The sequence below is a fragment of the Macaca mulatta genome, chromosome 4 (assembly GCF_049350105.2).
Source record: "Macaca mulatta isolate MMU2019108-1 chromosome 4, T2T-MMU8v2.0, whole genome shotgun sequence".
NCBI lineage: Eukaryota > Metazoa > Chordata > Mammalia > Primates > Cercopithecidae > Macaca > Macaca mulatta.
In genome coordinates this window covers 80,470,806-80,497,782 of record NC_133409.1, presented here as the reverse complement: position 1 = coordinate 80,497,782, position 26,977 = coordinate 80,470,806, and the positions used below count along the sequence as shown (strand labels likewise).

At 41.9% G+C, this 26,977-nt stretch overlaps 1 protein-coding gene across 2 annotated transcripts in view; it reads right to left on the bottom strand.

Annotated features, from left to right (window-relative positions):
* Positions 1–10,427: 10,427 nt before the first annotated feature.
* The window catches only part of PREP (prolyl endopeptidase), a 133,696-nt gene continuing 117,146 nt past the window's right edge, over positions 10,428–26,977 (bottom strand). The window contains exons 12-16 of one of the 2 annotated variants that reach the window (XM_077998400.1): positions 20,020–20,156; positions 16,698–16,792; positions 13,389–13,520; positions 12,704–12,860; positions 10,428–11,173 (exon numbers count right to left, since the gene is read on the bottom strand). In XM_077998400.1, the coding sequence (XP_077854526.1) occupies positions 10,879–11,173; positions 12,704–12,860; positions 13,389–13,520; positions 16,698–16,792; positions 20,020–20,156 (816 nt within the window). In that variant the 3' untranslated portion in view covers positions 10,428–10,878. 2 annotated transcript variants of the gene reach the window in all.

Sequence of the window (26,977 nt, the reverse complement as noted above, 5' to 3'; positions counted from 1 at the left end):
ACCTTATACCTTTCACAGAAATTAACTCAAATGGATCATAGACCTAAATATAAAATGGAAAACCATAAGAGTCCTAGAAGGTAACATAGAAAATCTAAATGACCTTGGGGATAGCAATTACTTTTAAGATATAACACCAAAGGCATGCTTTGTGAAAGAAATGGTAAGTTGGACTTTATGAAAATGAAAAAGTGCTCTGTGAAATACAGTGTTGAAAAAATGAGAAGACAAGTCATAGACTAGGAGAAAATGTTTGCAAAAGTCTTATCTGATAAGAGACTATAATCCAAAATATACAAAGAACTCTTAATATTGAAGAATAAGAAAACAAACAAGCAGTATTGGGTTCTCAGCAAAATTTAAGAGGAATGTAGAAATTCCTCTTTGGCCCATAAAAAATGGGCCAAAGCCCTTAACAGACATCTCACCAAAGAAGATATACAGATGACAAATAGGCATATAAAAAGATGCTCCAACCAGGCGTGGTGGCTCCTGCCTGTAATCCCAGCTACTCGGGAGGCTGAGGCAGGAGAATCGCTTGAACCCGGGAGGCAGAGGTTGTAGTGAGCTGAGATCACGCCACTGCACCCCAGCCTGGGTGACAGAACAAGACTCCACCTCAAAAAAAAAAAAAAAAAAAAGCTTCACATCACATGTTATCAGGGAAACACACACACAGAAAACAAATACCACTACATGCCTGTCAGGATGGCCGAAATCTGTAACACTGACAAATGCTGGCCAGAATGTGGAGCAATGGGAGCTCTCATTCATCGCTGGTGGGGATGCAAAATGATGTAGCCACTTTGGAAGACAGTTTGCCAGTTTCTTACAGAACTAAACATTCTCTTATCATACAGTCCAGCAATTGTGTTCTTTGGTATTTACTCAAAGGAGTTAAACTTACATCCACACAAAACGTGTGCATGGGTGTTTATAGCAGTTTATTCATAATTGCCAAAACTTGGAAGCCACCAAGATGTCCTTCAGTAGGTGGATGGATAAATAAACTGTAGTACACACAGATAATAGAATGTATTTCAGAACTAAAAAGAAATTAGCGATCAAGCCATGAAAAGACATGGAGAAAATTACCAAGTGAAAGAAGCCAATATGAAAAGGCTACATGCTGTAAAATTAACTATATGATATTCTGAAAAGGCAAAACCATGGAGACAGTAAAAGCATCAGGGGTTTTCAAGGGTTGGGGAGGATGAATATGGAGCACAGACGATTTTCAGGACAGAGAAAATGCTCTGTATGATACTAAAATGATAGATACGTGTCATTATACATTTTTCCAAACCAACAGAATGTACACCACCAAGAGTGAACCCTAATGTAAACTATGGACGTTGGGTGATTATAATGTGTCCATGTAAGTTCATCAGTCAGAACAAGATGTACCTCTGAGGTGGGAGATGTTGATAATGGGGAAGTCTATGTCATGTGTGGGGGGAGGGGATATATGGGAAATCTCTACATTCCTCTTTAATATTGCTGTGAACCCAATACTGCTTAAAAATAGTCTTAAAAATATGTGCATATGTGTGTCTATGTGTGTATATTTGCCACAAGAAAAAATATGAAGGAACAGGTGGTGAACGAGTTAGCTCTAGACCTACAAAAAAGTCACATTCTGCAGTGGTTCTGACTTAGAGTAGAGGGTTTAGGGAACTGGGAAGTGCCAATATCTACTGAGACTCCTCTACTCCCCATCTCCTCTCTCTCTGCCAGCATTTCCCCAGCGCATTCAAGTGCAAAACCTGCCAGATCGGGAGAAGTGCAGGGAGGTACATGTGGACTGAAAAAAAAAAAAAAAAAAAAATCAGATGCCACTCCTTTTATTTTGTTGGGAGATAAAATATTTTTTCACATTTTATCTGTACATAGATTTAAATATGTTTTTATTTTTATCGATTTAGGGGGTAAAGTACAGATTTCTTACATATGTTGCATAGTGGCGGATTCTGGGCTTTCATTGTACCTCTCATCCTAATAGTGTTCACATTATTTAGTGTTTAATGTATAATATATCATATATTATACATTAATATAATTAAATTAATACATGAATATTATATATATTTAATATATATAAGTCGAACTTTAAAATTCATTGGTGGACCATGTATTTTGCTATCTTAGAAATGAGGCTAAAGGTTACCATGTAGGGAATTATGCGGAGGCATTAATAAGTCTGGCACAGGTAATGAACTTGATAGAAATAATTGCTTACTTATGTTTTTGAAATTGCTGAATTTTTATTTAAATTTCAAAGTATTGGGGCTAGGCACGGCGGCTCACGCCTGTAATCCCAGCACTTTGGGAGGCCTAGGTGGGCGAATCACCTGAGGTCAGAGGAGTTCAAGACCAGCCTGGCCAACATAGAGAAACCTCATCTCTACTAAAAATGTAAAAATTAGCTGGGTGTGGTGGTGGGCGCCTGCTGTCCTAGCTACTCTGGAGGCTGAGGCAGAAGAATTGCTTGAACCCAGGAGGCAAAGGTGGCAGTAAGCCGAGATTGCACCATTGCACTCTAGCCCGGGTGACAAAGGAAGACTCCATCTCAAAAAAAAAAAAAAAAAAAATTGGGAATGACTAAAAATACATTTTTAGCACTAGGTGAACTGGCTATATTTGTCTACTCCACAGCCATGCACAGGGCCCCACCTAAATTTTAAAATATGGGGACCAGAGCTTGGTAAATCTTCTTTGCTGGACACTGGGATCTTTAAAATAGGACAATAGAACTACATATCATGATCCCAAGAAGATTGTATGCACACCACTGGGGATTTAAATATAATGAGTCTTAGGAAATAAAATGATCACCATTCTTAAGAAAAAGAACATTCCTGTAATATGTGCAAATTCAACAGAAGTTAGAATATGCAAACAGTTCATGTTTTGCTGATTTTTAAATAAAACCTTTAGTATAATATAACTTTTAAAGATATATTTAGACATTATAGCAGAATTGCAACAGCATTACAGAAAGTTGAAAAATGGAGGAAAAAGTTCCTCTTGGGAACCAATATCAGAACTGACATCATTTTGCTGTGTTAAGTCAGTAACTCCTCAGTTGACCACCAAATTGGAATCACCTGGGGAGCTTGTTAAACAGCAGATCTTGGCTCCTTGTGAGTCAGAATCTCTGTAGGTAGGACCCCATGGATTTATAGCTTTATTAAGCTCTCCAGCTGATTCTGATCTGCAGCTGAGAGATTAACTTGTTCAGCTGCCTAGACCATTCTACCACCAGTTCATCCTGCAGGGCCCATCCCAGGCTTTGCTGCAGAGATTGTCTCTGCTTAAGACAAGCCACAGAAGGCTTAAAATGGGAGGTGACCTGATCTTACTCATTTGTATAAAGCGCTGGAGTAGAATCTGAAAGGAACAAAACTGGGAGTCAGGGAGAGCAATTATGAAGCATGGTGAGGATAGAGATACGTGGGTACATTTGAGGCAAATTTAGAAGGTAGAATTTGGTAGAACTTGCTGACAACTGGATTTAAGAAGGAAAAAATCAAGACATCGTCCAGGCTTAGGGACAGAACAGATGGTAACAACTATTTGAGATAGGACACACAGGAACCTTATTTATATAAATTTTTATTATAATTTGTCTGAAATGTTTTTCCAAAAGTGGTATTTAAATATGCATGAATTAAGACAAAAATACAACTTACCTTAAATTTTAAAGTAATCTTTAAGAGGGAAAAATAGTCACTGTATAGTGGAGAGACTAGGGAGACACCACCTTAACCAAGTGATCCAAATTGATGTCACCAGAAATAAGACATGTGAACACCCTGTGCCCCCATTAGGACGCACTGAGAAGAGCACAACGTCACATCTGGGGTATTCTTGCTAAAACTGCATAACCTTGGCTGGTGCGCGGTGGCTCACGCCTGCAATCCCAGCACTTTGGGAGGCTGACGGGGGTGGATCACCTGAGGTCAGGAGTTCGAGACTAACCTGGCCAACATGGTGCAACCCTGTCTCTACTAAAAATACAAAAATTAGCCAGGCATGGTGGCGGGCACCTGTAATCCCAGCTACTCGGGAGGCTGAGGCAGGAGAATCGCTTGAACTCAGGAGGCGGAAGTTGCAGTGAGCTGAGAATGTACCATTACACTCCAGCATGGGTGACAAGAGGGAAACTGTCTAAAATAAATAAGTAAATAAATAAAAAATAACACTTAGCTTAAAACACATACATTGGGCTGGGTGCGGTGGCTCACCCCTGTAATCCCAGCACTTTGGGAGGCCGAGGCAGGCAGATCACAAGGTCAGGAGATGGAGACCATCCTGACTAACACGGTGAAACCCTGTCTCTACTAAAAATACAAAACATTAGCCAGGCATGGTGGCGGGCACCTGTAGTCCCAGCTACTCTGGAGGCTGAGGCAGGAGAATGGTGTGAACCCCGGAGGCAGAACTTGCAGTGAGCTGAGATCGCGCCACTGCACTCCAGCCTGGGCGACTCCATCTCAAAAACAAAAAACAAAAAACACATACATTGTACAGCTATACAAAACTATTCTTTTTTCATGTATATATATATTTTTACTTTTTAAACCTTGTTAACTAAGACACACACACATTAGCCTAGGCCTACACGGGGTTAGGATCATCAATATTGCTCACTGTCTTTCACTGCACATCCTTCCAAGGTCTTCAGGGCCAGTGACGCTCATGGAGCTGTGATCTCCTATAACAGTGACTTCTTCTGGAAAACCTCCTGAGGGCCTTGCCTGAGACTGTGTTACGGGGTAGCTTTTTTTGTTTTTAGGAGTATCCTCCAAAATGATAAAAACTATAATATAGTGAACACATAAACTAGGAACAGCTGTTATGATCAAGTATTAGGTACCGTACGTACTTGTTTGTGCTAGACTTTTATACAACCGGCAGTGCAGTAGGTCTGTTTACAACAGTATCGCCACAAACACGTATGTGTTGCACTGTGACATTAGGGTGGCTATGATGTCATGAGGTGATAGGAATTTTTCAGCTCGTTATAGTCTTATGGGACTATCATTAAACAACGCAGTCGTATGCGGAAATGTTATGTGGTGCATGATTATGTCTTGGATGAACTGCAGAATTTCACACTCCAAGGCAAAGACTAGAGTAGTGATGGAGCAGGGGGTGGCCCTGGTGTTCAGGTTCCTGCATCTTCTGGGGCCTGAGGTCGCAGGCAACCTGGTCCTCTGGAAAAATGCCAATCACAGTGCCAACGCCTGAATGTCCTGGGGAAATAACTCGGTGCTACCTGTGTTAACTTCCATCATTTTCTCTGGAGTTTTAGGGTGATTATGTTTTGATGCTGACTTTGTTTTCAGGTTAACCTCAGTTTGACTCTCCATAGAGGTGACTGGAAGTTCTTTCCTTTGATGTTTATCAAAGCCTTTAATACACTGGAACTGGAAGACACTATAATATTTTGTCAATTAGATGTAAATCAGTTTCTAAATCATATATTACCATTATGACATTTTGTTTATAATTTCTGGGATTATTTGGCGTTAATAACCTCCACAAATGGCCACCAAGACGTTTTCCCTTGCATGGTAAACAAGAGCTTCCTTAGTCACTTCCTTGGCATTGAACGAACCCTCCCTGCCTGTGCCTCCCCCCTGCCTGCTTCTCAGTGCTGCGGTCATGTGGCTGCAGGAGGCCCTGAGCTACTGAGCAGAGCAAGGTCTGTAAGGTGGATGCAGGGCATATTCTCAGGACACCGTATCAGCAGGCCTGACATTTGATCTACAGGAGCAAACTCATCAGAGAGACAGAGAGGGACAGTTTTGCCTGCAAATGTGAACTCTGACCTAAAGACAGCTGCTCAAAATAGCCCTCATCCTCTTTGCGTAAAACTGATATGCAAGCGTTTATCTCAGTCACCCTTGGTCACCTGCCTTTCTTACTTGACTCTGCAATTCTCCAGGTGGCTATTCCTGGATAGCACTCATCCAGAAAGGATCATTGCTCCTTTTTCTCTTTATTTCACTACCGGAGATTATTTTGATAACATTACGATTTACAAACCATAAAATTCATACATTTCAAGTGTACAATTCAATGACTTTTTTGTAAGGTTAAAAAGTTGTGCAACCATTACTGTAACGCAGTTTTAGAACATTTTCATCATCCCAGTTAGATCTTTATGCCCAAGTAGTTAATTACCATCTTCACTCCCAACTTCAGGTACCCACTAATCTACATTCTGTCTTTGTAGAATTGCCTTTTCAGGATACTTCACTTAAATATAATCAGACTATACACAGTCATTTGTGTCTGGCTTCTTTCACTTATAATGTTTTTGAGGTTCATCCATGAGGTGGCATGTCAGTGATTTCTGTGATGGTGGGTTCCTGCTGCCCCCTGCCCCCAAATTCCTGAAAGGTGCTAAGCCACCTGCTCTTTGAATAACCCCCGCCGCTTTCCCCTAGGCTCTCCTGCCGTCAGTTTCCCACAGGGTTGTCGGGTCTCATCTCTCGGTGGCTTCACCTGACTGAGCTGCCTGCCTTCTCCAGCCTATCGTCCAGGCCCCGCCTGGCTCCCTGTTCCCCCAACACTGGCTTCCTGCTCTTCCTCCGAAGGCCTGGCTGGTTCCTGCCTCAGGCTCTGCCCACTGCTGCTGTCCCTACCACCCCCCACCAACCCCCAAATCTTTGCCCAGTGTTTGTCCCCTCATTCTGTTTGGGTCTTTGTTCAAATGTTGCTTCCTGAGGCACCCTGACCTCAACTCAAATAGCATTCCTTCTCTCGGACTATTGATTTGCCTCACTTTGTTTCTTCACAGCTCTTTTTATTCCTGTTTCTTGTTAATTCCTGAAATTATACTTTCTGTTTATTATCTTAATAGGCTCATGGCTATCGTAGTCTGTTTAAGCTGTTATAATAGCATAAACTGGTGGCTTATCAACAACAGAAATTTCTCTCTCACAGTCCTAGAGTCTGGGATATCTAAGATCAAGGCACTGGCAGGTTTGGTGTGTGATGAGGGTTGCTTCCTGGTTCATAGGCGACACCGTCTCCTGTGTCCTCACATGGTGGAAGGGATGAGGGGGTCTCTCCTTGGGCTCTAATATAAAGGCACCAGTCCCATTCATGAGGATTCTGTCCTCATGACCCGTCACCTCCTGAAGGCCCTGCCTCCTAATACCATCATTTTGGGATTTACGATTTCAACATACACATTTTGGGGAGGATATAAACACTCAGACAACAGCAGTAAGAGAGCTGTCTCAGCCGGGCATGGTGGCTCATGCCTGTAATCCCAGCACTTTGGGAGGCTGAGGTGAGTAGATCACCTGAGGTCAGGAGTTCAAGACCAGCCTGGCCAACATGGCGAAATTCCATCTCTACTAAAAGTACAAAAAGATTAGCCGGGAGTGATGGCACGCGCCTGTAATCCCAGCTACTGGGGAGGCTGAGGCAAGAGAATCACTTGAACCTGGGAGGTGGAGGTTGCAGTGAGCTGAGATAGCACCACTGTACTCCAGCCTGGGCCATAAGAGCAAAACTCCATCTCAAAAAAAGAGTGCAGTCTCCAAGGCCCAGCTCCTGGGGTTACTGCCCTGCCTGCCCACTTCCTGGCTGGGGGACTCAGACCTCTGCCAAATGGGGAAAAGGTATTATGTGCTTCCTAAAGTTGTGTGAGGACAAACATTTATCCACACAGAGCGCTTACAGCAGGTGGCACAGGGTAAACACGAGCAAGATAATTTACCATCTGTCTCCTCCCTGGAATATCAACTGGATGAGGGCAGGACTTTTTCTTTCTGCACCTTCAGTTCCTGAGATACGGAGGCAGAGAATGGCTCAATGTTCCTCCTTCATGGGCCTCAGTCCTCATCCCACTGGCCTGACCACCCCAATAGTATGACCTTTGCCTCTTTACAGCAACCCCCTCCAGCTTTCCAGCCTGTCCTTAACCTGCCTTTGAGTCGTTGCAACTCCTTCTGGGCATTAGCTGTGTGGCCTGCTGGGAACTTCCAGAGGCTGGTAAAACTGACAAACCTTGGGAGACTGGTGACAGGCTTCCTTAGTTGAAATTTATCCTTTTCAAACTCGTAGCACCATTTGTGTGTAGCTGCTTAAGCTTTAGTGGGAGTATTTAAGAAACATGATTAATTGGAAAGTTTTATAGTATTCCAGGTATGTACATAGTGAACATAGATGTGACTTTATCTTACTAAGGTAACAAATGCTCTGGTGTGTTTAGCAAGGCCTTGTGACAAAGCAGTGAGGCCACCTGTGCAACATGTACAACTATTTTTTTTTTTTTTTCAAAACAACACTCCTCAAAAAACTAAACATAGAGGTCCTCTATGATCGAGCAATTCCACTACTGGGTATAAATCCAAAAGAAAGGAAATCAGTATGTCAAAAAGATAGCTGCACTCCTGTGTCTACTGCAGCACTATTCACAATAGCCAAGAGAGGGAATCAGCCTACGTTCCCATCAGCAGATGAACAGATAAAGAAAATGTGGTACATGTATACGGTGGAATATGATTCAGACATGAAAAAGACTGAGATCCTGTCATTTGCAGCAACACGGGTGGAACTATGGTAAGTGAAAAAAGCCAGGCACAGGAAGACAAATATCGTATGTTCTCCACTCATGTGGGAGCTGAAAAAGGCAGAGAAAGGGAGGATGAAGAGATGAATGGGTACAAATATAGTCTGAAAGAAGACCTAGTGTTAGATCAGTAGGGTGTCTACAGTTGACAGTAATCTGTGCATTTCCAAATAGCTAGAAGAGAGTAATGATAAGATGACCCAAAGGGCACAGCACAGGATACAGAAAAGTGGGATCGAACAGAGAAGAATCCCTTAGAGTTCCGGGTTGGAACCCAATCTCAAGTCTTCTTTCTAATGTTTAAAGCTCCCCACACTCCCCAAAATACCTTTAGTTGGTGGGATTAGTTATCCTGTTAAAATCTAGATACAAAAATTAGGTTGGAAAAGAGAACTCCTAACTGGAGGCCAATCATGCTAGGCATTAAAAATGTCTTACTGTATTCCTCACCATCAGTTGCTAAGTGACATTTGAGAGTTGAACCCAGTCGTGACATCTGAAGCTCAGACACTACACACTGTATTTTCTGCTGTGAAGCAGACCTCAGAAAGTATGGTTAGATTCTGTGCAACCTTCAAAATGCTCTGGACTCAGTGGGTACAACTCAGCTATCTGTACTTCACACAACACAGCTAGCCTAGGAAAGAGGCTGCCTTTGGCTTGACTGTGCAAATGTATTTTCTTCTTTTCCTGCCATGCTGGTCAGCAGTTACACCAAAGCTAGCTAGTATCAGCTTCTGAGTAGATGGTGATGATGATGGAGTCTTGGTATGCAACACTAGCTACTGGCACACTGTTTCCAGAGGGCTTATGGTGAATCATATGTTCAGTGACAGCTGTATTAGGTACAGTACTAAATAGTAATGGAAAACATGATTCCAGAAGAGAAAAACCAAGCCCCATAGCTGTCTTTCAGTATGCTTGGTATGCAGTGACATGCTTGATAGAAAATGGTATGTCTAATTTTTGACCATAACTTGAAGTAGAGAATGAGAGAGAGCTCTTAAAAGCACATACATGTACAGCTTGGAAGATGGGACCTACTTGGAAAAGTACAAATTATTGGAATAATGAAGTAAATCTTTTAAACTATTTTATATAACGTTAAGATACTATATAAAATAATTTTCATATCTGATAAAGCAAGACAAAGGGGAAAAAACTGTTTCAAGTTAGATCAGCATTTCCCAAACTGATATTCAAAGGAACATTGTTTCATGAGATGTTAAAATATATGTCTTGAAAAAAATTATATGGATGAAAGTTTAAGGAATAGTATATCTTAAAAAACTTCCCCCCGCCCCCCCCCCAAGTATAACTATTTCTATTTCCAGGAGTGATCTATGCAAGAGAAACAGCTTGGGAAATGCTGGAATTTCTGACTGTAAGATACGCTTGGATATATGTATCTGGATAACTGACTCATGTGATCTCTTGGAACCAAGGATCCTTGGTTCCAAGAGTTCCTTGGGGAACTCTGATTTCTAGGAATACTTTGTAAACAAATCAAGACACAGACAAATAGGTGAATAATCTGAATTTTCCAGTCCAGTGATTTTTGAAAGGAGGCATCCAAACCAAAAGATCCCCAGATCAGATTTTTACCCAACTAAGTGGTTAGTGTTTATGACAGTGAACCCCCTCTGACAGCTTCATCGCCTCTAACAAGGGAGATGGAGTGGCTGAACAACTTATTTTCGAAGCTAACAGACATTCTATGACTTCACTGCTTGGAAAGTAACTTGTTGCAGAAAGGTGAAACGCTTTATTCTCACAGAAAACTCCACTTCTGGAGTTGGCCCCTCAATATGAAGAAACCGGAAGTAAAGCCTGTCATTCTTAAATAACATTTATTATTGTTGCAAAGAAGTCTTCTCCATGAGAACAATTCTCACATTTATTTAAAGATATAGAGGTTATGGATATAGAAGCAAATTTCGCTGAGGTGTTATATATAAGTGTGCCCGACTATGATCCTTAATTCAGCAATCTAATATTCACAATGTGTTTGTTGCCATTTAGCTATTTATCCAAACATGCCTTTTTAAAAAAAAAAAAAAACCACGTGTGCCTAGACTGGGTGGAAAAAGAAACGTCAAGGGCTTGCTAAAAAGGAGAAGCCTAAAAAAGATAAAATTCCCACAGCAGTTCTGTTCAACTGTAGTCTGTGAGTGCAGGAATAATGTTCCCGTGGGGAAGCATTATGCCCAGTGGTTTCTCGGTTTGAACGTGGGAAAGCCCTTGAGGTTTTCTGTCATTGCCAGGAGGAAGCAGGAAACTGTTTATGGAATCCAGTCGATGTTCAGGCACCGCGCTATGAATGCAAACATGTCTGAGACTTCCTCTATCACTTTGGCTGTGGGCTTCCCTGCCCCATGGCCCGCCTTGGTGTCCACGTGGATAAGCAGGGGGTTGCTTTGCTTCCTGCTGCGGCCCACAATGTACTGAAGGGTGGCGATGAACTTCAGGGAGTGAAGAGGGACCACACGGTCATCATGGTCAGCAGTGAGGAGCAGCATGGACGGGTACTGGATGTCATCTGCTTCCGGTAACTTCACGTTATGCAATGGAGAGTATCTGGAAGGCAAAAACGCCTTTGTGAGGCTGGAGAGCAACAGTAGAGTTTTATGGCACAGGGACGTAGGTAGTTTACTAGCAATGAGGACTGTAGTTAACTAGTATGTGAGTGACTACCACAGACTGTGCTTGCATTACCATTTAGGCCATGACTGGCAAGGGTTCCTGGAAACTGGGGAGCTGTGTCACTTATGTGGCTCCAACTTTGAAAGACTGTAAGAAGAAATCTCACAGGGCTGCTGAAACAATGCAAATCATAGGCACGCTTACTGTCAAAAAGAAGTTTTAATGTCTGTTTACTCATTGTTATCAGCATAGTGGTTGCAGGATACGAGGGAAGTTGTATAGGATTTCAATAATGTTTCAAACGTGTAGCTATATTGAGCATAAAAGAAGTTTAACTGTACTTGAATATATTCCTTTTTTTTTTTTTTTTTTTTTTTGAGACAGGGTCTTGGAATGCAGTGGTGTGATCCTGGCTCACTGCAACCTCTGTCTCCCAGGCTCAAGCCATCCTTCCATCTCAGCCTCCCGAGTAGCTGGAACTACAGACATGTACCACCATGCCCAGCTAATTTTTTAGAGACAGTGTTTCACCACATTGCCCGTGAACGACTGGTCTTGAACTCCTAAGCTCAAGTGATCTGCCTATTTTGGCCTCCTAAAGTGCTGGGATCACAGGTATGAGCCACCATACTCAACACTCTCTTCCCCTATTTTTGACCTACCATTTCAGGAGCATATATTCTTTGCTTAACTTAGAAAAGGAGATCCCATATATGGATAGAAAGTATAATAATACCTTTTGATTGCTACAGTAACAAATTACCACAAATTTAACAGCATGAAGTAAGTCTCAGTTGGCTCAGCTGGGTTCTCTGCTCTGGGTCTCCCAAGGTCAAAGTCAAGGTGTTGGCTGGTTGGACTCTTACGGGGAAACTCTGGAAAAAACCTACTTGCAGTCTTGGGATGTTGGCAGAATTCAGTTGTGTGCGGCTGTGGGACTTATGTCCTGTTTCCTTGATCGCTGTTGGTTAGGGGTTGCTCAAAAGTTCTAGAGGTCCCGCTTCCTCCATCGTCAAAGCCGGCAATGGCAAGCTGAATCCTTTATATATGCTTCCAATTTCTTTGACCTCCCTTTTTGCTGCATCCCTGACTCCAGCCAGAGAATGTGCTCAGCCTTTAAGGGTTTGCATGATTTGGGACCCCTCAGGTACTCCAAGGAGCAGCAGATTAATATCCTGCTCCCTCACAGCAAGCAGTACCTAGATAAGTGTCTGAATAACAAGGGTAGGAATCTTGGGAGGCCATCTGTAGAATTCTGTCCTACCACATTTTTGTAGTTTGTTGCTTTTGTTAAAGACTATATTAAAACAAGAAAGACAAGTAGGTATTCCTATGTCTTCTCCAGTAGATTATATGCAAATGCAAGGCACTGAAGGTGACAAGGCTCAAGCACTAATCCTGTGCTCACTGTGTTCAACTTTATATTAAACCACTAACAACATATATATGTCAATAAAACCTTACTTGACAAGCCATTCAAAGTGTTGTTTGCTGTCCGAGCATCCATAATCAGTGGTCCAAGCATGGCCAATGGTGTATTTATGAAACTTCAGCATGTCCATTACTCCAACTTGGGCAATAACACAACCAAACAGGTCAGGTCTCTGATTTGCACAAGCAGCTAAAAACCCAAGGTAGAAAGAAAAGGGAGGCAGTCTATCATTAAACAGAGCAAGGCAATACTTACAAGCTTCCAGAGCCCTGGTTGCATTTATCCTCAGAGCATAGGAGGAAACCATCAGAAATCACCTGCCCAAAGGCTCCAAAGCTCCCCAGCCTCTCCGATATCTGTCAGAGGCGTGGGGATTCTCATCAGTAATAGAGCTTTACTCCCCAAAGCGAATGCTGAAAAGCTTGAGGACTTTCTGGAAACCCTGTATCCCCTCCTCCCATCCCCACTTGCTTTCACAGTGATAAGGGAGACTAAGGGACTTGTTCAAGATCTCAGGACCTGCCCAAGGCAGAATAGGGTCTCTTTGTATGTCATTTATCAGATGCCCAAATACAAATGGTACAAATAGGTTTTGCTCTCCTTATACCACTTTGTGGTCCTATCCACCAAGTAAATCAAGAGCTGCCTACAGATGGTGTATCTGAAAACCCCAAGAGGGCTAACTAGTAAGTACAATGAATAAAATCCAGTACTTACCCACTAAGAGGCCTCCATTTGAACCTCCATTAATAGTCAGCCTCTTGGGAGATGTGTAACCTTCCTTGATCAGATACTCAGCAGCGCACTGAAAGTCATCAAAGCAGTTCTGTTTGTTCGCCAAGATACCACCTACAATGTGCCAAAGTGGAAGAAAGTTAATTAACAAAACATAAAAATCAGTTTAAAGGGAATTCAAATGATAGGGCACAGTTTCAACTACTGATTAACTTAAAAACCACGGGTTAACACTGCATTTAAAAAAAAGCCTCAATTTAAGTTCTGTTATGCACTGTGGAAATATATCATCAATACCACAATGCTAATCCATATGGTGGATCTGTATTTTTCTAAAAGCCTCTAGAACTTAAACAGGAAACGCCCCAAAGGGAACAGATGGTTGGTTCTAAGAGAAGCATGATAATGAAAGGATAGCAGCATGGCATCACAAGGAACCTGTATTTTGGGAAGCTGAACTTACAAGTATAAAGCAAGACCTGCAGCAGTGTTTAGTCCTCTGGGTTGCACCCGGCACCCGAGTCGGAGCTGGCCGTGGGAGTGCTCATGCCTCCCCTCCCTGCAAAGATGGAGGTGGAAGTGCTCTGCAGAGGCACGCTTCCCACCCCACCTCTGCAGGAGTCTGACATGGTCAGGGATGGGGAGAAAGAAATTCCCCAGTCTTGCTCTCGGTTGTTAATGGAAAGAACCAGTAGGAATTGGGTGGTGAGGCAGTGCTGCCGCAGAGCATCACATTATGGTTTCTCAATTCTAGAATGAAAGATCTTCAACATTTCCCCAGAGAATCTGGGCTTTATCATCTGCAAATCATTCCAGTGTATTAAACCAAACAAATTACTTGGAGAAACATTTACAGGGCCATGAAATATCTATAAAGGCCAAAAGTCAAAAGCAAGTCCTCAAAGGAACAGATGTCTGAAATCACTGCCTTTGAAATGAACAAAGACCAGACACAGATCTAATTAGATATTTGAGATTAACCACTTCTGCTGAAATTTAATTAAAGACAAAGCAGTGCTACTGAAATGTTTTTCATATCAAAACAAATGTTAAGATTTCAGTAAGAAATTACCAGTGAATTTAGAATAGCTAGGATTACTTAGTTACCAGGAATAACAGTATTTTGGGTATATGACTATATTTTAAAAAGAGCATTAAATTTTAAAGTCAATTAACAGAATGGAATTCAGATTTACCAGTGTTATATCCTAGGCTATAACTGGAAAAGGTCTATTTCTGGTCCTTTCATCATGGCCTAAATTTTGAGGATCTTTATAAATCAGTCTAAACATAGTCTACTGTTAGCCTTAGTCCCAAGACTGGAAAATAACTTGGTTCTAATTAATAAAAGAATGAGAGAGCAGACCAGGAGTAAAGTTACTCTTCCCTATCAGAGCATGGTGGACATCTGATGACCAAAGGGGTTTTCTGGAGAAGAATCCAGTTCTTTCAGGAGAGGATCCCAGGATCAGGGGACCATGAGTAGGGGGTATGGTACATAAACTACATACAACTTAAATAAGAAATCAGGTGAGTCAAGGGGTTCAGAATTAGCACACATATTTGGGATGTTAATCACACATATGGTATACAGAAATTTTATCCTCTTATCACTCATCTTTTAATATCAGTTTCACAGTATGATTTTAGTGTAAAATCTAATATCAGCTCAAAATTATGCAATGAATTCTTTGCAGTTTCAAAGATAGTCACAGTCAGTAGTTTCTGGGGATGATACCTGGCAATGGTGGACCAGATGGCCGGCCAGGGGCACTCACTTTCACTAAGGTGCACTTGAGAAGTCTGCTGTCAGCCCCTGGGGTGCAGGTTGGATGCCCAGGGGTCAGGCCTAAGCCTTTCCTGCATACGGTACCTAACAGGTTCTTTTTTTTTTTTTTTTTTTTTTTTTGAGAGGGAGTCTGGCTCTGTCGCCCGGGCTGGAGTGCAGTGGCCGGATCTCAGCTCACTGCAAGCTCCGCCTCCGGGGTTTACACCATTCTCCTGCCTCAGCCTCCCAAGTAACTGGGATTACAGGCGCCCGCCATCTCGCCCAGCTAGTTTTTTGTATTTTTTAGTAGGGACGTGGTTTCACCGTGTTCGCCAGGATGGTCTCGATCTCCTGACCTTGTGATCCTCCCGTCTCGGCCTCCCAAAGTGCTGGGATTACAGGCTTGAGCCACCGCGCCCGGCCTTCCTAACAGGTTCTTATGGGAATCTCTTTATAGGTTTATCCAATCATGTTTGCTGATTTGATTTGATGCAAAAAAATTCCGGAGCCTCAGGTTTGGGATGGCGTGGGAAACGGAAGGGAGGTACAGATATCTGAAGGGTGGTCTCTGATACTGAGGAGATCCCTCTCACGTAGAGCTGCTGACCAACCCCAAGCACTGGGGGCCATGCTGGTGTCAAGACTGGGGGAAGCACAGAGCTGGTGGAGGTGAAAGTGCTTTCCCGTGTCCTCCCTCCCCTAAAGACACAGGACCAAGACAAGTGAAGAACCTCTTCAGACCACTGGTAAGTCTATGAATTCAATTTCAGATACACAAAAGCCTGGGTGAGGGGTGCTCCACATACAAAGAAGTGGAAGAGATGTGGTTTTAAAATACGATCATTCAAAAAAATTGTGACCATCTGGGGTATAAAGTCGGGTATTAGTCAATCAGCTACAATACATGCTTCAGGAGGCCAGAGAATGGAGATGGAATAAAACTAGAAAAGAAAAATCACTGTTTTTATGTCTAAAACTCACGCACAATAGAGTCACAGCAGCAATGCTAGGAGGATGCGATTTCTCAGCAATGCCGGGAGGATCTGAGAAATCCAGCAGGAGGATGCCCACACTGGGAACAGAAAGCTCCAAGATTGCTCCTTTCTCTTAAGAGAAAATGACCTGCCTTGACTTCTGTTTCAAGACAGTCAACTCATGCTAAACTATAAAAACAAGGCTAACAGGAGACAGAATAAATACCAAAAAGCTCTCCAAGATTCACTCCTGACAGTGATAATTAAAAACACAACCTATGAGTTAAGCCCCAAAATAACAGGGAATGCTTCTGAAAAATATGTACTTCGTCTATTTATTGTAACAAAAGAAAATAAAATCTGAAAAGAGTGAGTTGTTTTTAAGGGGGGTTGGTGCCTAAATGTGTCTGATAATATCCTTGTTTTTCATTCATCTAGCCAGAAAGCTTTCCTGCTTCTAACCCCCTCAGCTCATTCAAACAGGAAGGATGAGCACAACCTTAGCTTTGATTATGTCAGACTTGTGTTTCCGTAGAGAAAGCACCTCACCTTTATGCCACGTCTCTCCATATTCGCCGCCTCCTCTGATGTTGGCCACTGCCAGGATACCGCCCATGTGTCTCACGAAAATAAGCCTGGAAACACTGAGAAGCAGTAAAAACAGTTAACCTTCCATTAACTGCCTAGTGAAGACCATGCTCTCTCTCCATCTCAAAAAAGTGCCCAACAACACTCTGAGTAATATCATCAAAATAGGAGCTTGACATTTCTTTTATTGCTTGATTAAAGTGAAAAATACGTAACTTCCTATTAATACTTAACTGCAAAGCTAATATATATACATATTTTTTGAGACAGAGTCTCACTCTGTCACCCAGGCTGGAGTGCAGTGACACAAACATGACTCACTGCAACCTCCATCTTCCAGACTCAAGTGATCCTCCAGCCTCAGCCTCCTGAGTAGCTGGAATTATAGGTGTATGACACCATGCCTGGCTAATTTTTGTATTTTTAGTAGAGACGGGGTTTTGCCAAGTTGGCCAGGCTGGTCTTGAATTCCTGACCTCAAGTGATCCGCCCGCTCTGGCCTCCCAAAGTGCTGGCATTACAGGCGTGAACCACTGCGCTCAGGCAAAGCTAATATGTTTTCATGAGCATTCAGTGTCTTCTTTTTCTACATTGATAAATATTTCACTACACAATTCATAATATAAACAGAGAAAAAAACAAAACACTGCCAGCCCAGGCATGAATGGTGCTGGGCTCACAGGAGGACCTGATAATAGTCCTTTTTATCATTTTTTGAGTTAACTTTCTCTAAACTGTTTAAGTTGGAAAAAAGAAAAAGCTTTTTCTGGAACATGGATTTTTAAACATGTTTTCCAGTTCTACAGAAATTTCTATGGTAAATTAGCCAACACAGGGTGTGCAAGAGGTAAAGGAGATCAGGAATAGAGTTATCAGGGCTGGAGAATATTTTCTAAAGATAAGCAGAAGAAACTACAGCACAAACCCTCTAGGAAACAGCATTCAGTCCTTTGGAAAATTTGGATTTTGTTTCCCTCTTCTCTTTCCATGGTGACCCTAAAAGTACTGAGTGACATGCTGTTAATTAAAATTAACTGTGCTTTGAGAACTATTTCGGAGAACTGTGTCACTCTTTTAGTAACTGGGGAAACCATGGGCTGAAGGCTCATGTTGAAGGCTCTCAATGGTTTGAATGCTAATTTCCTGCGTATTGAGGATGAACAGGAAAGGTCAGATGAGTTAGGGTAGATGTATCAGGCCATCCAACCACACCTTATTAGCCAAACTGATGTCTGATCACTTGGTCCTCTCTTCAAGATTTTCATGCATCTCTGATGGTCTCTCCTGAGACTATTATTAAATGCACTGGGTTCTGGGATGAAAATGGCCCTAGGACTCATCTCTTGAATCCCAACGGGGCAGGCTTAATAAATGCTTGTTGCCCAAATGAACAAAGACAAGTGGTTTTAGCTACAGTAGATCCACTTGGGAATCAGTGTTGTCTTGATCCTGGCCCACCTGCTGGGACCCAGGGAATGGGGCTCGAGGTGACTCATTGTCCACTGATGAAGCACGCATTCACTGCCCCAAACTCGAGCATCGCTGTGAGGTAAAACTGAAGCCTGCATTTTAATACTTCGAGTGATATAAGGATTAGGTTAATATAATACACCCCAACATTTATCGTCGTTTTTATTTTTTTTTTCAAGGGGCAAGGTTGCTCTACCTGAGGCTTGCATTCTTAGACTAATAATGTCAGAGAATAACATGGCATGTAATACTAACACACAGATATCAATATGTTAATATTACATATTTGTTATTACAATCATAACAAATCTTGTTGCCTGGGAAACTGGAAAGAGATGGGAAGTCCCCATATCTGGAATGTTGCCTGGTATATGGAGCTGTCAGTGTAGAATGAATGAACAGCAACCGTTATGACACTTTTCTAACTAGTTTCCCTTCATTTGCTCATATGATGATGCCACATATATCTTTCGAAAATACTGCTCTACATCGTGATTGTACACAAAGCCTCCCATCAGCTCCTTGCTAACAAAAGGATAAATGCTAACTCTTCAGCCAGTTATTTGAGGTCCACAATTTCATTATAAATCACTTGAGGGCAGGCATCATATTTCATACTTCATTAAATCTAAAATAATGAGCTTCTACAGATATTGAGTGCTCAAAACAAAGTACCAGTGTTCTTGTATTCAACTTCGGGACAGATGGTTGAATCTATTCTGAATTTATGTCCTAGTAGTCACCAGTCCATGAATCTCTTCCCAAACAGAAAAGATCCTGGATGAATCTGTGAATCAGATTTCATATGGGGTTCTATTTAGAAGTTGGCTCAAAGCTAGTCTTGCTGGTGGGAACCTCCTTGTTTTTATTAAAAGTGCTCAAAGCAAATTCCATTTTATACTAGCAATGGGATATTAAAATCAAGTTTGCAAATAACAGAAGATATTTATACCAACAATCGCAAACATATAAATGTAGAATTTTCTCCCTGAACGTAGTTATCTGGGAAATAATCACAGAAACAGCACACAACAGTCTAAAATAGATGATGTAACAGAGTACACAGAAAACATTTATGGCTGAACGTTAAGACAGTCTATTTTAAGACTCTGCTGTTGAAAAATATCATCAGCTAAGAAATCATTCCCTCTGAAGGGAATACTGAAGGTAGTGTGGTGGCAGCAAATGACAAACACTGAAGAAAGGAGCTTCCTTTAAGACCTCGATTAATACTAATCTTCTGTAGTCATGCAGCCATAGCCTCCCCATCCAGTTCCCAAACAACCTATTACACTGAGGACATTTTTGGTTGTTTTTCAAAATTAGCTTGTAAATGATTCTTCAATTCCTGGTCAAAAATTCAGATAATTAACACATAATCCTGCCCATCTATGAAAACAAGCAGCTAGAATTTTGCAGAACTGTATTTTATTTGAGATGGAGTTTCGTTCTTGTTGCCCAGGCTGGAGTGCAGTGGCGTGATCTTGGCTCACTGCAACCTCTGCCTCCTGGGTTCAAGTGATTATTCTCCTGCCTTAGCCTCCTGAGTAGCTGGGATTACAGGGATCCGCCACCACATCCAGCTAATATTTTTGGTATCTTTAGTAGATACAGGGTTTCACTACGTTGGCCCGGCTGGTCTTGAACTCCTGACCTTAGGTGATCTGCCCGCCTTAGCCTCCCATTATAGGTGTGAACCACCATGCCTGGCCAGTAATGTATTTTAGAAAGTTGATTTAGTAGAGCACTCTGGTTTGTTTCCACTATATGGAAAAGATCAAAGACTAGCACTCTGAGTGTGTTCTGAGCTCACCTGTAGTTGGGTGTGATGGATATGTTGAAGCCGCCATAGCCATATAAGAAAGCGGGATGAGAGCCATCCAATTTTATGCCTTTTTTATGCACAATGAACATTGGAATCTTCGTACCATCCTTGCTAAGGTAGAAAATCTAGAACATAAGAAAGCAGAGTATAAGATTTAGCATTACTTAGTAAATACTGCATGCTTTTAAATGGGAAAGATAGTAAATTCTCTCTTTATGATGTACAGTAGCACAATGAAAACCTAGCTCCTCTAAAGGGCTATTTGGTGAAGCATCTTTCAGTTTTTATGGAGAGAATGTAGAGCAGTTTAAAGAGCCTGCATTTGAAAACAGGGAGACCTGCACTGGAATTCTTATTCCACAACTGTCTTGCAGGATGCCCTTCACATATCATTTATCCTCTCCCAGCCTCAATTCTGCATCCCCACATGTGGCCGTTGTGCCCACCTCTCCGGGCCTTCCTGAGGCACACAGAAAACAGGCTTTCCATTCTCTGCTCCTTCTCATCCCTCTCAGTGCTGGGAGGGGCAGATTTGCCATCCTGCCAAGCAACTCAATCTAGTGAGGCTTATATTCCAGAAAACAAATTTCATATTCAACTTCCTCTCTAAATGTTAAGATGCTCGACGTCATTTTTCTATGCTGAACTACTAAACAAATGCTAGCAGCAACAAAACTTATTAGCTTAGAAAGCTGATGAGGAAAAACATAGAAATCCTATTATTCCTGGTTAAACAAAGACCCTTCTCTCCACTATTGATAAAGGTTCATAAAGCCTTCTAGAATCTGGGCTACCTCTGGCAAGTTCAAAGTCAACATCTCCATATCCTTTTGGATAAAGGATTTAAAAAAAAAGGCACAAGGAAGGAAACATTAAAAGTTAGTCAACTGATAAGCCATAGAATAAATAAGCCACAAAAAGCTGATAATGCTTTTTTTCCCCGAAAGAAAGCTGTGAATAGCTTTCTCTTTGTGTAAACATGGTGTTTTTACCCCCAAACAACCCCTGGAGAGTGCCCCAGTTTGGAATCATCTTGTTGACCTTATGTTCCAGTCATGGGCATAAGCCTTTACACTTCATGTGACCTGGAGCCATATTTTATCCATAACTTTTTAAGGTAGCAGTTCTGTTGCGCAAAGTTGCCACAAAGTCCATAGAAATAACCATGGGGGTGGGGGAGGTGTGTGGAGGGGCAGATTGGGCAGGGATGCAGATTTAGAGATAGGAGTTAGAGGACCGTGATAAATGCCTGCAATCTGGTAGTTTTCTGAAACCTGCCAAGAAACAGTAATATAAAAAGCATTTGTTTCGGACTCTGCAGAGAAATACTGAGAGATACATTTAAATTTGGCATCTGAGGAATCATGGAGAATACTCTTCAGAGTTCAAAATTATCAGAGGGAATACAGTTTTATTTAAAGTTATTTAGTGCCAGTTAGCAGCCACCAATAGAATGTAACTGTGTGGGTAGGTACAAGTAAACACGGAGTAAGAGGAACAAGTTCCAAGGGACTGGCTGGGATTAGTGAGCTAAAATACATAGCCTTCAACTCAAGAGTTAGAATTCAGAGCACTATACCCACAGAGGCAACAGCATCAATGAGCGAGCGAGCAAACCATCTCACATGAGGCTACCTTCACTGAATCATCTGTTCAAAAACTCAAATTCCCTCCAACTACCCCCAGCTTCTCATCTAGTTTCAAATCCAGGTGCAGCTCAATTCTCCCCAGGCTGACCCCTTCTCATGTACCTTGGTCTTCACGCAGCCAGCTGGACTGATACACTCTTCATCCCGGCTTACTGACTCTCAGACCCTCCATCATTCCCAAAGTGCTCTATCTCTTGATGCTTCATGACAATTCAACTTCCTCCTCCCATCTCACTTTTCTTGCTACCACCTGTAAGATTTCTAGTACCTGAAAGCCAGCCTGCAACTCACTTATCTGACTCCAGGACAAAGGCATCCTTGGAGAATGCCACTGAAAGCACAAAGTTCCCATTATCCCCGTAGTTGCAGAAATATATCCAAGCTTTAAGTTGGCGTGGTCCTAATGTTAAAAACAATATTTTGAATGCAGTCCAAAATGAAAGAACACTGTGAAGATGACTTAATTGTGGGCAAGAAGACTCCTTACAGGAAGTTTCTGTATTTTAGTCTTGAAATAAACATACAGGCATACCTCGGAGATATACTGAGTTTTTGGTTCCAGACAACCACAATAAAGCAAATAAGGCTATAGTTGACATACATTCCTCTGATGGATCTGGGTAAAGTAAATTGAAAACCTTCTAGAAAGGATTCACCATTCTAGATACCATGAAGAACATTCATGATTCAAGGGAGGAGGTCAGAATATCCGCATTAATAGGAGTTTGAAAGAAGTGATTGTAACGCTCACGGATGATTCCGAAGGGTTCAAGACTTCAATGGAGGAAGTCACTGCATATGTGGTGGAAATAGCAAGAGAACGAGAATTAGAAGTGGAGCCTGCATATGTGATTGAACTGCTGAAATCTCACGATAAAACCTGAAGTTCAAAAAATCAAATTCCCTCCAACTACCCCCAGCGAGACCAGCCTAGACAACATGACATGGCAAAACGCTGTCCCTACTAAAAACACAAACATTAGCTGGGTGTGGTGGCGCGTGCCTGTAATCTCAGCTACTCAGGAGGCTGAGGCAGAAGAATAGCTTGATCCCGGGAGGCGGAGGTTGCAGTGAGCTGAGATGGTGCCACTGCACTCCAGCCTGGGTGACAGAGTGAGGCTCTGTCTCCAAAAAAAACCATAACAACAAAACATGAAGAAAAGGCCGGGCGGGGTGGCTCACACCTGTAATCCCCACACTTCGGGAGGACAAGGCAGGAGCATCACCTGAGGTCAGGAGTTCAAGACCAAGCTGGCCAACATGGGGAAACACCATCTCAACTAAAAATACAAAAAAATTAGCTGGGCGTGGTGGTGGGCACCTGTAATCCCAGCTACTTCAGGAGACTGAGGCAGGAGAATTGCCTGAATCCGGGAGGTGGGGGTTGCGGTGAGCAGAGATCTGGCCATTGCACTCCAGGCTAAGCGAAACTCTGTCTCAAAAAAAAAAAAAAAAAAAAAAAAAAAAAAAAAAAAAAAAAAGAAAAAAACCATGAAGAAGAAAGGAGTATGTGAAGAGACTGGAAACTTTTTTTTTTTTTTTTTTTTTTTTATCAGTAGGAGAGTCTGTCATTTGCTAGTGGGCACCAGCTTGACTGGAGACATTTGATCTAGATTTTATTATGAAATTCACTTGCAAATCCCAGGTTTTCCAGGACAAAGAGCGAGTGTATGTAGCTCTCATCCTTCCCTTGGCTATGAGGAGCCATCTTCTTAGGGAATTGCGACTTGGAGAAATATAAATGGGTCACTATAAATTATGTCAATGAAAACTAACAAACCTAAAAGGTCTACCTGGTTCTTGAGGGCTTTTTATATGAACTGTTTTTTTGTAAGGGACACAAATTAATATCAACTAAAACCAGACGTTTTCCCAGAATTCTTGATCATTTTAATACAAGTCTCTGTACTTCTCTTTACCTGGGTCTCCTGTGATTTCCCTCAGTGACTAACAGTGAAGCCTGTCCAGCATCCTCACCTTAGAGATGCCTGAATGCCTCAACACCAAGACCTTAGTTTCCACCCTACCCTAGCTGCTGGTTCCCTCCAATGTTTGCTGTGTGTCTCTTATGTGCCAGGGACTGCACTCAGCCCTGATGTAAAGAAGGCGAGATGCATAATTCCTGCCCTCATGGGACTTAAGAGTCTCCTGAGACAAACCAATAGCACGATACTCACCCATCACCTTGGTTACACCTTGGCCCTTAGAGCCTGAATTTCTTCTGCAAGGAACTAGGACAACCCCCCTTGCGGCTCCAACTTGCTCTTTTGCCACTTCTGTCATTTCCTTACCCCTGGGGTATCTGCCTTTATTTTTTAAAAAACTCTTATGAAGACATTCAGTTCTTTATATTCTCTCAGGCTGTCAGCATCGCTTGGGCTTTCCTGGCCCAGCTTGGGACCCCTGGGCAGCTCTTTAAATGTCACTAAGTCTGGAACTCCTCTAATTCTGACCCAAACCCACGGGATTCCTTCTCCTCCCCTGGGCTGCTGGACACTCAGGAAATGGCAACTTGCTTCATTACAAATGAATACTTGATCTCAGCTGGCTCTGAACTTACGTCTTACGTCTTTTCTCAATGTCTTCCATCTTTCCCCACTTAAATCAATTCAAGAGTAGTTTCCAATGTCTTCCTTTTTTTTTTTTTTTTTCCATTTCTGACAGCACCATTTGCATCCCTACTCTCTGCCTCTGGCCTTGCCTATCCCTCATAGGGTCCATCTGCTTGTAGCTCCTGGTAAAGTTTCTGCTAACTTCATTCAGTCTCTGCAACCCCAGAGAAAGGAGGATCGCCCTGTCTTGATTCCATTTCTCACTGCCTCCACTACTACTGTGCTCTTTCAATTATTGGTTTTTGTTTTTTGTATTTTTTCCCTTCGGCATACAGCTAGACTCAAATTTCTCCTATCCTAGCCAACAAAACCTTATGTGTCACCCTGTCTGCCTCTTAAGCTACATCTCCATCTTCCTAATCATTAATCCCGAGTACCCCATACTCACAGCTCACCACTTTCCCACCCCATTGATTCCCATCCCCACCCCGCTCTTTCATAGGTCATCAATGAATGTTTCTGTCTTTCTCGTTGCCTCTCCATCCCTGCCTCTACCCTGTTGGTATATGTCCTTCCCAACATTTTCATGGGTGTATAGAGACATACCTATTTACATGTTCAAATACACATAGGGGTTATTATTATATAGTGATAAATGGGATCGGGCTAATATTGGGCTATGATTCATTCTCCCTCTTCACATAGCAATTTATCATGGAATTCTTTTCAGAGTAAAACACCCAGATTTACCTCTTTTTAAAAATGGCTGCCTAATATTTCATTCTATGGATGCACACACATTTAACCATTTTCTCACTGATATTTAGGTTATTCTTTATGTTCTGTGATTGTTAATGATGTAATAAACCCCTTTTAGATAAATCTGGTATTCTCATGGTATGATTTCTATATGATATATTCTTAGACATGAGACTGCTAAATCAAAGTATACATACACTCAAAAATTCAATAAATCTGGACCAAATATTCTCAAAGAGGACTGAACAACTTAGGTGCCCAGTGACAATGTCTGCCTAAGTGTCCATGCCTCATCAGTAGTGGATGTTAAAATGGATTTTAATTTTTACTAGTCTGACAGGCAAACACTGCCATTTCCTTATTGTATTTTTTTATTAGCAAACATTTTCATTGTCATTTTATATTTTGTCCTTGGAGAACAAAGTATACCTGCTCTTTTATTCTGTTACTTCTCCTTTCTGGTTACAGAAATTTATCTTACACTAAAGGGTAGTAACCTTTTTTCTATCATGCTTTGTTTATATTTTGTCCCAGTACACCACCAGTTGTTTTTTTTTTTTTTTTTAACTTTCTCTGTGGTGTCTTGAGATGCAAAAAGGTGTTAATATTTATGTACCCAAATATCTGTTTTTCCCTTTTAGCTTCCTAGCTTATAAAACATTCTCGACCCCAAGTTATAAAAATTTGTCTATAATTTCATCTTGATTTTTTACATTTATATGTTATGTTTACATATGGTCTGGGATCTACGTTTTCCCAAATGGCCAACTATTAGACACCATTTATTGGAGAATCGATTCTTTCTCTTTCTCTCATTGTTCAGAAATGACATTATTGAATGGTTCCTTTCCAGGCCTCATCCCTTTCAATCCCTATATGGCAAATGCTTCTTTGGCTTCCTGGGTGGAGTATTTCTCTGGTTCTTTTACATTCCTTGAAATCTTTTTCAACCTTCCTAATTGATCCATTATTACCTCCTCTTCTTCCTGTTTTGCAATTTTCTATACTTGGCTGTCTCTTTTCTCTTTTCAAATTCCCTCTTTGCCATCTCAGAGAGCTCCAACAATCTGCTCTATGCAAAGGACCTCCATGTCCACATCTGCAGGGCCATAGCCAGACATGTGTTTCCTGGAAGTCACCTGTGAGGGGCTGGTTAAGAAGCCTGTCAAGTTGCCTAGGCTACGGGGGTTCATGATCTCATGTGGTAGATGGCCTGTCCACATCTCCAAATCAATGTGCCCAGATACATGCTCCTCCATGGGCCTCTTACTTGGGCTAATAGCAACACTCTCTTCTCAGCCACCCTATTTTCAACCCTCAGGATCATCTTGTGCCAAGGCCCCTACACTCAGGCACCCAGGCAAACCAGCTCAGAGCTCTCTACTTCACTAGCATCATGACCAACCAACCAACCAGTCTCCCTGACTCCTCTCATCGGCTACAGTGGAGTTGTGGTAGGACTATTAGAACCTTAAACTATTATTAGTAACATATAAAATGTCATTTATACATATATATAAGAGCCATTAGTGCTTGATAAGTAAACAGTTGCCAAAGCTTAAATGCATGTGTTGTTTCTTTACTTGGTAGTTTATTGCTATCACAGTACTCAGGTTCAAGGTAAACAAAATTACTTCCTTTTCCTTTTTCCCATACTGTAACCAATGAGAGAGCTGATAATACACCTCCATTCTTTCTGAGTGTCCACTGTGCACACAGTTCTATAGTGGGATGCCAAAGCTTTTATGAGACCCTCAATGGACAGGAAGACAAAGTGCTCACATGGGATCTAACAGATGCCCACTTGAGTAATAGGAAAAGTCTGTCTGTCTTCCAGGGCTAACAGCTCATCATGTGAGGCAGAGAGGGCCCTGTCTTCCTTCTTCTTGTCAACAGCAGAGTAAATGGGTTGTACAATAGATCTAGTTCAACAAGGAGCCTGGACCTGGCACCCCCTTTCACCTTAACAGACTACAAGCACCACCA